This window comes from Oryctolagus cuniculus, chromosome 12, assembly GCF_051225735.1.
Source record: "Oryctolagus cuniculus isolate XC-2025 breed Fujian yellow rabbit chromosome 12, ASM5122573v1, whole genome shotgun sequence".
NCBI classification, from domain to species: Eukaryota; Metazoa; Chordata; class Mammalia; order Lagomorpha; family Leporidae; genus Oryctolagus; species Oryctolagus cuniculus.
Genome location: NC_142878.1, coordinates 40765835 through 40777863, shown reverse-complemented (window position 1 = coordinate 40777863; position 12029 = coordinate 40765835). Strand labels below are relative to the sequence as shown.

Here is a 12029-nt window from a genome sequence, read left to right as displayed (position 1 = left end):
ATCATGCATCTGTAAAAGACTTTTATCCAGAATGAACTCTTATAATTTAAGAAAGTGACAAATAACCCAGTTTAAAAATGGGCCAAGGAACTGAGTAGACTTTTCTTTAAGGAAGATATACAAATGGCCAATAAGTTCACTTAAATGTATTCAACATCATTAATCAAAACCACAATGAAGTACCACTTCATACCCAGTAGGATATCTGTAATAAAAATCAGGTAAGTGTCAGCAAGGTCATAGAGGAATTGCAGTCCTCATACACTGGGGAGGGAAAATAAAATAGTGCAGCTGTTCTGGGAAACAATCTAGCAGTTTCTCAAAGGATTAACCAGTTTCCAGCAATTCTACTCTTGGGTATGTGTTCAGAATAAATGAAAATCTATGTTGACATAAACACTTAAATGTGAATGTGTATAGTAGCATTATTCATAACAGTCAAAATGTAGAAACAAAATATCTATCAACTAACAAATGGGTAAGTAAAATGTGTTATATACATACAAGGTGATCTATAGAGATAGTTATGGTTGCAAGGGACTGAGGGGAAGTGAGACTGCCAATGGTACAGGGTTATTGTCTTCTTGGGTGATAAAACTGTCCTAAAATGGAATGTAGTAACACTTGCACCTTAGAAGTATTTATTTGAAACACACACACCACTTCCCATCTGTTGGTTCACTCTACAAATGCCCACAACGTCCAGAGCTGGGCCAAACAGGAGCTGAGAACTCAACTTGGGTCTTCCATGTGGGTGGAAGGGATGCAAATACTTGAGTCATCACTTTCTGTCTCCCAGTGTGCACATTAGTTGAAAGATGGAACTGATAGCAGAGCTACAACTGAAATCCAGGCACTGATACAGATGTCCCAAGCGGTATTTTAACTGCTGCACTGAACATCTACTCCCGAATTCTAACTTTATGTAGGTAATTAGACAGTATGTTAAAGCTATTTTTCAAAAAGAAGGAATTATTTGCTATGGTTTTTAATCCTAGGAAGAACTGAAAAAGTCACAGTAAACTGATTCTAAATATAAGCGGTTCTGAACCAAAAGAATCTCATTTAACAATATAAAAAATATCAACTGCTTTCTCTATCCTCATTGGATCAGCCATCAAATAGGAAATGCTGCTGCTACCTGATCTCCCACTGCAACCAATCTCCATAAAAGTGATCATTTATGGAACCTGTCCTGGAACCGTCAGCTAAAATGCTTAGTGAGTAACCTCATTCCTACTATACTATCTCCAAAACTGATGGCAGCCTTAGAGCTTTGGACATTCAGTCTATTGACCAAGGAATGAGAACAGGAAGAATGTGTACTGTTTCTCACTACATGAGCAAATGTGTTCCTCGTTTTCAAAACAGACCCCAGTGGAATTTGCAGGCCCTAGGAGGCAGTGGCGATGGCTCAAGCAGCTGGATCCCTGCCACTCATGCGGGAGACCTGGACAAGGTTCCCAGCTCCTAGCTTCAGCACTCCCCATCCCCACCTCAAGCACTGTGGGCATCTGGAGAGTAAGCCAGTGGATGGGAGCTCTGTCTCACAAAAAAGACAGATTCCTAAATTCTAACTTGCAAATTGAAAGCAGGGTCAAAATGAAGATGAGGTGTTTTAAATGGACTTCTAATCATCACAAAAAATGTTTACTCAATGACTGGTGACTGCAGAAGAAAAAATAAAAGAAATAGTTTTCACTGAAACTATACCTGAAAAATGAAATTTCTCTTCAGAAAAACGGGCTAGCTGTGCACATATTCTGCTTTTCTCTTGCAACAAAGTTTCCTTTAAGGCACTTTCTCTGTGTCCTCTAGAATTAAGGGCTTCAATAAGCTGATCCAGTTGTTCACAAGAACTGTAAAAGCACCACCGATTTGGCTTATGCACTGGTTTTGGCAGCTGCACAGAATCATCACACAGACCTTGGTCAACGTTGGAGGTAGGTTCAGACTTCAAAGACTCTTCGGTTTTGGTGGATACCTGAGGATCCTGAGACTGTACATTACTCTGAAATGATGAAGGTCTAGGCAACAGCATGTCTTCCGTGAGACCAGAATAATCCTCTTCAATAAACAATCCAGGAATGGAAGGAAAAATCCAGTATCGTCTATACATGCGGTCACGGCCCAGGGGAAAGATATTGGTGCATGCTATGGCACTTTGGATTTTTTCTAAAAGCTCTTTCTCTTTTCGTTGGTGTTCCTGTTTTAAAGCTTCTTCCTCATCAGTATTAAGAGGCTCTCCTGTTACACAGTTGATCTCTTCTTGCTTGATAAGTTCTTTAAATCCACTTTGATCTCTTTTCCCTGTAGCTGAAAAAACATTTATCACTGTCATATGTTTGAAATTTTCACTAGAAAAACACGAGATACAAAGTTACCCCAAGTTATTACTGTTAGAGGCTGAACTGTGACCTACCCCTATTCATGCTGCTGAAGCACTGCCAGTGTGATGTCATTTGGAGACAGTGCCTTTAAGGAGAAAATTAAAGTCCAACGAAGTCACAGGGTGCAGCCCTAATCTGCCAGGCCTGGTGTCCTCATAAGAATTGGAGGAGACACCAGAGCGCTCACTCTTCGGTATACACAGAGAAAAAGTCATCTGAGGACACAGCAAGAAGATGCTATCTGCAAGCCAGTCAGAGACCTCACCAGACACCAACCCTGCCGGCACCTGATCTTGGACTTCCAGCCTTCAGAACTATGAGAAAACAGATCTCTGTTGTTGGTATGCAGTCTGAGTAGACTAAGACACTATAAGAAACCGATACCCTTCAGTCTAGAGGAACATGCAAAATCTGTTATGTGCACACTGAAGAGCACAGTCTATTAGTTACCTGTAACAGCCACATAGCCCTTCTTTTAAGGTAAGGATCAGCAAACTACCTGAGCTAGCTAGTAAATACGTTAGGCTCTGTGGGTCACAGGGTCTGTCGCAACCACTCAGCTCTGCCATTATGATGTAAGAGCAGTACTAGACAATATATAGATTAATGAGCTTGACTGTGTTCAATAAAACCTCATTCATGGACATTTAAGATCATTCCCCCGATTCATTTTTTCAATTATTTGAAAATTTTTAGCCTATGAAGTCTATAACAACAGAGGGCAAGGGCAAGCCAGATTTGGTGCACAAGCTGTCATTTTCTATCCAACACTTTAAGGTAACAAAACCACTAATTTTAAGATAGGCATCTTGGAATCCAAAAGGATACCCTTTCCCACAGGAGGCTTGACTCCATGAAGAACCTCTGCTCAGAGGTGGGAGCAGAGGCTGTCTGTGTAACTTATGTAACTTCTGGGTCCTATTTCCTTTCTTCTTTTCCCCTTTCCAACTAGCTAAAATGGAGACATGGTGATAAATAACGTTGGAACATGAGAATAGCAACAAAATCCTAAGAAAGGGAGTACCAACAACATAGAAGAGCTTGGACCACTAATGAGCTGTTGGGACTTTTACAATACGTTGGAGAACTAAACTTTTCTCGTTTTCGTAGCCATTAAACTGCTTAAATAATAGGAGAATATTCCTTCTATTGTTTTGCTTAAAATAGTTTGTGAAGATGGATTTATCAATTTCTTTGAAATCTGGAAGTATTTACTCAGAAAGCAAAGTCTGATGTTTTTCTTTGTAGGAAGACTTTTAGTGCTGAATCTATTAAAATATTATTTATTTATTTGAAAGGTAGAATTAGAGAGAGAGAGAGAGAGACCGAGTTCTCCCATTCACTGGTTCACTCCCCAAATGGCCACAACAGCGGGGGCTGGGCCAGGCCAAAGCCAAGAGCCTGGAACTCCATCCAGGTCTAGCACATGGGTGGCAAGGACCAAAGTACTCAGGTCATCTTCCACTGACATCCATATGGGGATGCAGTAGCTTAACCTGCTGTGCTACAATGCCAGCACTGTGAATCAAATACTTTAATGTTTGGGATCATTCACATTTTAAAACGTCTTCACAGATCCATTTGGATCATTGCTATTTTTCTAGGATTCACTTCAATTTTTGCTTGTATTTTCAAATTTATTGCCAGAAAACTGTACCTTTCTGTAACTTATATTTCTACTGTATCTATAGTTATGCTGTTCCCCTTTTTAGTTCTAATTTTTATTGATCCCCTCTCTTATAAAAAATCACTTTCAACAAAGGTTGTCTAAGTTTCTTTTCCAAAAGAACTTTTGTCTTTTTTCTTCTCTATTGTTCCATTTTTTAAAAAATTTATTTATCAGAGATGACTTTTTAATGCAGTAGACTAAGCTGCAACCTGCAATGACAGCATCCCATATTGGAGCCCTGGTTCAAGTCCAGGCTGCTCCACTTCCAATCCAGTTCCCTGCTAATGTACGTGGGAAAGCAGTGGAAATTGGTACTGGACTTGGGCCCCTGCACCTACATAGAAGACCTGGATGGAACTTCTAGGTCCTGACTTCAGCCTGGCTCAGCCCTGGCCATTGAGGCCATCTGTGGGGTGAACGAGTCGATGAAGATCTCTCTCTGTCTTTCCCTCTCTCTAACTTTGACTTTCAAAATAAAGAAATCAGGACCGGAGCTGTGGCACAGTGGTTGGGGCTGCCGCCTGCAGTGCTGGCATCCCATGTGGGCACCAGGTTCGAGTCCTGGCTACTCCATTTCCAATCCAGCTCTCTGCTATAGCCTGAGAAAACAGTGGAAGACGGCCCAATTCCTTGGGCCCCTGCACCCGCATGGGAGACCCGGAGGAAGCTCCTGCTGCTGGCTTTGGATCAGCGCGGCTCCAGCCATTGTGGCCAGCTAATGAGTGAACCAGCAGATGGAAGACCTCTCTCTCTGCCTTTCCTCTCTCTGTTAACTCTTTCTCTCAAATAAATAAATAAATCTTAAAAAAAATCATAAAAAATAATAAAACACATGAAGTAGTAAATGCAAAAGCTCAGCAAAACTTGCTGACTAAAAGTTGAAGTTACAAGGAACTGACATAAATGAGACAGGAATGTTCTCTCTCTTCCCTAAGGTACAAATTACATATGAATAAAGACCTAATAATCACAAATATATTAATATAACTTTATAATTTCATCTCCTCACAAAATAGTCACAATTTTTACAACTCAACATATCTATGAGGTGTGTATTTATAAGAAAATGCACCCTGGAATCAAAAGAACATATATTTGGAATCACAAATCATCAATTTCAAAGTAGCTGAATTAATATAGTGCCTTATCAATTAAAAATAAACAAGCATGCCCTTAAGAAATTCCATTATTACCCCTTCTGCCTCTTTTATGTGATCCAGGGTCATCTTCATCTTCAGTGACTGTATCTTGATCTAGTTCTTTTTGCTCTATTTCTTTGCTCTCAGTGCTGGTATCAAAATATTCCCTTTCTTCCTCCCTTTAGGATAAAAACAGATTACATTTATTAATGAATATAATTTTACTCATGAAACATTTATTGCCTATGTATGAAGTACCAGGCATTATGTTTAGGAAGTAGAAAACAACATGACACAGAGTTTATGGTCTTGCAGAGAAAATGGATAACTATATAAAGCATATTAAAATTAGAAAGTACTGAAGCAGATCTTGAAAGTACTAGCATTTCAAGAAGAGTCAAGTCAAGTTTTAGAGATTAAGAAAGCCTGCTAGCCTAAAGAAGTGATGTTAAATTGTGACACCAGGGAGCCTGGCAAAGAGTGGGCAGGCAGGAGAGAAGCTAAAAGAAAAAGAGTGAGCTTGTAATTTTGAAGAAAGCAGAAATGAAAAAGTAGTAATTCAAGATACAGATGAGAAAAAAAATGAAAGGTTATGTTATGCGGTGGCTTGTAGGGAATTATCCAAAAAGCAATGGGGAAAAAATCTGAAGTATTTAGAAAAGGAAAGTATGACTGATTGATTAGAAAGCACCCTGGTTGCTATGTGGAAAATTATCTGGCAGAAAAAGTAGATGGGGGGAACCAAGAAAAGAAGGCACTTTCCTAGTGCAGGTGGTTGGCTAGGCAGTTCAGAATAGGAAGGAATAAACAGACAAACCAGGAGGAGAAAAGCAGACAAGTTTCAGACAGATCTCAGGAGGCAGAGTGAATACCATATGTTTTCTCTAGTATGTTATCTAAATTAAAACTAAAATCACACGAGCCTGGAAATACATTCTACTATTTATGTTCCCTATCCAAAGTGGAGTTTTGCAAGCTCAGGTGTATGCAGGAGCCAGATATAAAAAAGTGAGGCTGGTCAACTATAAGAAATATGAAGTGGAATCTATACCATGCTTCTTTCTTTTTAAAGAACTGAGACATAATTTACATATAATAAAAATCACCATTTATAATATTACAATTAAGTAATTTTTTGTATATTCACAAGGTTAACAATCATTATCATGATCTAATTCCAGAACACTTTCAGCATTCCAAAAGAAAAATCCTATATCCACCTATAATCATTTCCCATTTCTTCATATTCTGCTGCTTCTTGGCAACCACTCATCTACTTTCTATCTCTATACATCTGTCTGTTCTGACCATTTCACCTAAATGAAATTATGTGACATGGGGTCTTATTTGATTAGTGTCTTTAACTTAGAAAAATACTTTCAAAATCCATCCACATTGTAGCATTTATTAAAACCCCACTCCTTTTTATTGCTAAGTAGTATTCTCTTGTACAGTTATATCACAGAAAGGAATCCATTTTTTTTTATCTGTTCATCAACTAATGGACATTTGGGTTGTTACCACTTTTTTTTTTAAAAGATTTATTTATTTATTCATTCATTTGAGAGGCTGTTACAGACAGAGAAGGGAGGGACAGAGAGAAAGGTCTTCTATCCACTGATTCACTCTCCAAATGGCCACAACAGCTGGGGTGATTTGAAGCCAGGAGCAAAGAGCTCCTTTGGGGTCTCCCATATGGGCGCAGAAAGGCCCAAGCACTTGGGCCACCCTCCACTGCTCTCCCAGGCACATTAGCAGAAAGCTGGATTGGAAGTAGAGTAGCCAGGACTAGAACCGGCATGCATATGGGATGCTGGTGCCATAGACAGAAGCTTAACCTACTATGCCAAAGTGCTGGTCCCTTTTTTGAATGTTTAACGCATACACTTGAGGACTGTCTTGACAGGTTTGCTAACACAATTATCATGTACCTATAGAAGACTGCTTTTTTTTGGAACCAGCCATCTGTGGGTTAAGCCATGGCTTGCAATCTTAACTGAGCATGGGTTAGAGTCCTGGGTACTCTGCTTCTGATCCAGCTCCCTGCTAATGTGCTTGGGAAGGCAATGGAGAACAGCCCATGTGCTTTGGCCCTGCTGCCCATCTGGGAGACCAGGACGGAGTTCCAGGCTCCTGGATTCAGCCTGGCCCAACCCTGGCTGTTGTGGTCATTTGATAAGTGAACTGGTAGATGGAATAGCTCTCTCTGGCACTCTGCCTTTCAGATAAAATTAAATTAAAAAAAAAAAAAAAAAAGGAACTTTTTTTTTTTAAACATTTGAAAGCGTTTGAGTTTAAGGTGTTTGATTTTTATTTTTTGTGTATGTTAAGATGAATAATGTTCAAACCATACCCTATGGATATTTCTGCAGCAGAATTTCTTTGCTCATCTTCTTTCAGTTTTTCTTGTTTCTCTTTCATTTTTTGTTCTTGCTCCTTAAGCTTTTCTTCCTTCTTTTTACGGATTCTGAAAGTTAAAATAAACTGTTATAGTCTACATGATGCAAAGACATTTAATTTTTAGCATCTTGCCTTTAATTATCAAATTGTGGAAAGTGTTTCAAAGCATATTATAAAACCATGATACAGTGATTTATTCACAATCTTTTTATAAAGCCATCAAATACTAGTGTAAGTCAATGCTACACTGTAACAGATTGTAAAATATGGTTAAACACCTTTGATTAGCATGACTATCTCTTACCTAGCAGCTGCTTCTTCCCTCTCTTTTCGATGCTGTTCTGCTTTTAGCTCCCGGAACTCCTGCTTTGCCTGTCGTAATATATCAACATAATCTTCAATGAAATCCCTAGTAGACACTAGGGTCAGTAGCTTCCCACAGAGAGCATGAAGTATCTTCATTTTTTCTCCTGTAAAAAAGTGGTAAATAAATTCTGTATCATTGATGACAAAAAAAAAAACTGTTTGAAAAATTTTGTTAATCTATGTAAAAATGCCAAAAAAGGGCCTGTGTTGTGGTACAACAAGTTAAGGCACAGCACATGATACCAGCATCTCATATTAGTGCTGGTTTGAGTCCCAGCTACTTTGCTTCCAATACAGCTTCCTACTAACGTTCCTGGGAAGGCCCTGGAAGATGGCTCTCAAGTACTTGGGCCTCTGCCACTGATCTGGGAGACCTGGATGGAGTTCTGGGCTCCTTGCTTTGGCCTGGAGCAGTCCCAGCTATAGCAACCATTTGGAGAATGAACTAGAAAATGAAAGATCTCTCTTTCTGTCTCTCCCATTCTCTGTAACTCTTTCAAATAAAAAAAAATCATAAATAAATCTTTAAAAAGTTTAAAAACTGACTCATTAGGATTTCTCACCAGCCACATTACTTTTCTGGACATAGAGATTTAAGAAAGTAAGAAGTGGCAATCTGTAAAGTTTACCTGGAGTCAAATCATACACGGAAGTATTTGACAGTTTCTTCACTAGACTGGGATTGCTCAAGCGAAGCTCCATACAGGCATCATCTGTAGCATCAAATCCTCCTCGCTTCTGGTATCTGTACTTTGCATTTGCTGATGTAACATCAGCGCCTGAGGCTAAGATATGCAGTCTGAGGATTTCAGAGAGAGTGCAGCTGTCAAGATCCAAGCTTTTCAAACTGCAGCCTATAGTTGTTAAAAATGAAACAGTCATTTAGAATATAAATAATTATTCAGTGATGTAAAATGTACCTTTATAAATTGAAAATAAAAAGCGAAACAAAAAAATAAAACCCACACATACCCTGGTGTAACTGTGGCCATGCAGCTGCCAAAGATGCAACTGCAGACAGTGCAGATTTTGTGGGGTCTGCATCTTCATCCAAAGCCTCTGTTAAATCTTTAAGGAAATAAATACTTTATTCTAGTGCAAATCAAAGCTTGAATATTTGGGAATAAGGCCCTTTAAAATGATGAAACAAACAGCAAACAGCTTAACATTCAGGAACCTCAGAAGAATCAACACTAGATACATTCATTCTGTCCAGTCTGCACCTACAAGTATCAATCCTAAAACATGCACTACACACTTACATTTTCCTGTCATAAAATAGAGAAGACCAACAAAATGCGCTTATATGTTCCAAAACAAAATGTTTCAGATCAAACCATAACCAAATATGGGTTATAAACATCACAAAATCTTCACAGAAAAATAGCTAAGAGCTTAAAGACAGCATGCTGTCACTAATTTATCTTCATTAAAAAGTCCAATATTTTATTTTAAGAAGCCTCCAATCAAAATATAATAGAAAGATTTCCCTGTATTTTATGAATATACTGTGATATTTTAAGTGTGGTGTACACAGCTTCAGACTAAGAGTCAGATAACATGTATCATAGTCTTAGTTCTGCCATTGACTAATGAGATCCCCTGGAGACAAATCACTTAATCTAGGCTTCATTTTTTCTAAAAGGGTGAGTCTAGATCAGCAGTTTTCAAATTCTTCAAACAAAGCATTTTTTAGAAGCTCAACACAAAAGAGATAAAAGATGGCCTTGTGACAGTAGATGAGAGGATGAGAATCCGGCCAGGTCATCATTCCAGCTCCCCTATAGTGACCCTCGGGCGTCTGAACAACTTGTAGAGCACTTTGAATTAAAGTTTGAAAATCGCTGGGCTAATCTGGTTCTGCGTTTCCTTCATCTTCCATCATATGATTTCCCCTATCAAACTTTGAAGGTTGATTAACCTCAGAGAATAGAACTGCTGTCCTTTACTAAGGAAAAATGTGGCTCTGGGATCATGTCTGATTTCAAGTAGTCAATTTCATGATATTCAATCCAGAGACAGGACCATACAGAAATTACCTGACTATACTTTGCGGATGCGCATACACCAAAGTCATTTTTACCAGGCCTAATCTAGCCCAAATGACAGATACTGAATTTTTCCTCACCAGGGAAATCCTAGACCTACCCAATTACACATGAAGCCAAACAAACTTCATAGGCACTCTAAAGCTAACAGTCCTAGATACACAGCAGTAAAAGTATGACTGCTCTCTTTCATAGCAGCAATCACCGCTTTTAACCTACACTATCTGTGGAGAATTATAATTTCCTAGAACAAAGGCCTTAAAGGCCTAAGGAAATGATCTACCACTGAAGAGGCAGTTTATCTTTAGTTGTGCTAAATAAATTGCTAAAATACATTCTTTATTTCCATTATCTATTATATGGTACTGTTATAAAACTAAATAGTGTAGGATTTACTTATAGTTAGTCACTTTGGTACTTTATACCAAGAAAATATAGCTGAACTGTATCTAGTAGGATATGACTATTTGAGACAGATACATTTATTAGCATTATAATATAGACTCATGTACATACATTTTTAAAACTTTAAACAATGATATCCAGCAAATACAGAAAACTACATAAGGAGGATGCTCTTTTTCCTATACTTTGAGAGATTTTTAAGCTCATGATGTCAGACTAACAGAAGAATGGACATATTCAGTACAAAATTTTTAAAACTGCAAGTCAAAGTTTCAGAAATTTGATATCAAAATAGAGCCAAAGGGTCAGAGATCTCCTTGAAAACAGATAGTTGTTGTATAAGCAAGCAGTACTAGGAAAACAAATATTGAAACTTTCTACCTTGTTACCTACTTAGAAGCAATACAATCTAGCTATTAACAGGCTCTACAACTGAGTTTGTATCCCATCCTTATCAGCTGTGCTTCTTTGAGCTAAGTCTCAGTTTCTTGATATGCAAAATGCAGAAGATAATTACAACTACCTCATGAGAGTAGTTTGCACATCTTAGTAGCTCACATCATTTACTGGTTATGTGAGCTTGAGTAAATAACCTCAATGAACCTCAGTTTTGTCATCACTAAGATAAATTCATCCCTTTCTCTTTTGTACTGTTTTCCCCTTGCTTGAAATAGCATGAAACACCTTACTGATAGGATCATCTAAGAAGCAAAAGAGGGGCCGCGCTATGGCACAGCGGGTAAAGCCTTCACCTGCAGTGCCAGTATCCCATATGGGAGCTGGTTTGAGTCCTGGATGATCTGCTTCCAATGCAGCTCTCTGCTATGGCCTGGGAAAGCAGTAGAGGATGGCCCAAGTCCTTGGGCCCCTGCATCTGTGTGGGAAACCGAAAAGAAATTCCTGGCTCCTAGCTTCAGATCGGCGCAGCTCTGGCCATTGTGGCCAACTGGGGAGTGAACCAGCAGATGGAAGACCTCTCTCTCTCTCTCTGCCTCTCCTCTTTCTGTGTAACTCTGACTTTCAAACAAAACAAAACAAAACAAAAAAAGAAGTAGTAGAAGAACATTCAATCCCATCTGACTATTCTACTGCCTCCAAGAAGATTATGGAAAAGCTTTTTTATTACTGAGATGGGAGGACATATGAGGAAAAATCAAGTTATACCTGGGGGAACAATCCAGGGACTTTACTGAAACAGAGACTTCATGTGAACTGTACCAATAATAGGGAAGTGAAAGATCGGTGAAAAATGCCAAACTATGATTTTGTTTCTCCTTAACAAATAAATAAATATTTCTAAAAGGAGCATTAAAACCTTCATTTAGTGGCCAACTTTTTTAAAAAGACAGACCTTATATTTCAAGATACTTTTGTACAGTAGAGCTATAAAAATCACAGATCAAATCATGAATAGCAAATATAACAATAAACACCAACAATTTCCTTTATCCTAGCATCCTAGCTCATTTTCCAACATAATTTCTTTTTCATTCCTCTTTTTTCCCCCCAATCAGGTCTTCCAAAAATTACTAAATTCATCTGCTTCAGGTCCAGAATTAAATACAACTTTATGCTTTGGATTAAGGTCAGAACTTGATCAATAACCCTATAA

General features: G+C 38.5%; 1 protein-coding gene across 8 annotated transcripts in view; it reads right to left on the bottom strand.

Moving 5' to 3' along the window:
- The window catches only part of BAZ1A (bromodomain adjacent to zinc finger domain 1A), a 104312-nt gene that overhangs the window by 22210 nt on the left and 70073 nt on the right, over positions 1 to 12029 (bottom strand). For 7 of the 8 annotated variants that reach the window (XR_011380762.2, XM_051822162.3, XM_089309780.1 and 4 more), the window contains 6 exons: positions 8937 to 9032; positions 8594 to 8818; positions 7903 to 8068; positions 7552 to 7665; positions 5253 to 5377; positions 1714 to 2316 (listed from right to left, as the gene is read on the bottom strand). Coding sequence is in view for 7 of the 8 variants with exons in the window: in XM_051822162.3 (XP_051678122.3) it covers positions 1714 to 2316; positions 5253 to 5377; positions 7552 to 7665; positions 7903 to 8068; positions 8594 to 8818; positions 8937 to 9032 (1329 nt within the window). In the remaining variant the exon portion in view is untranslated. The remainder of the gene's footprint in view (positions 1 to 1713; positions 2317 to 5252; positions 5378 to 7551; positions 7666 to 7902; positions 8069 to 8593; positions 8819 to 8936; positions 9033 to 12029) is intronic. The other variant, XM_070053756.2, reaches the window with a different exon arrangement.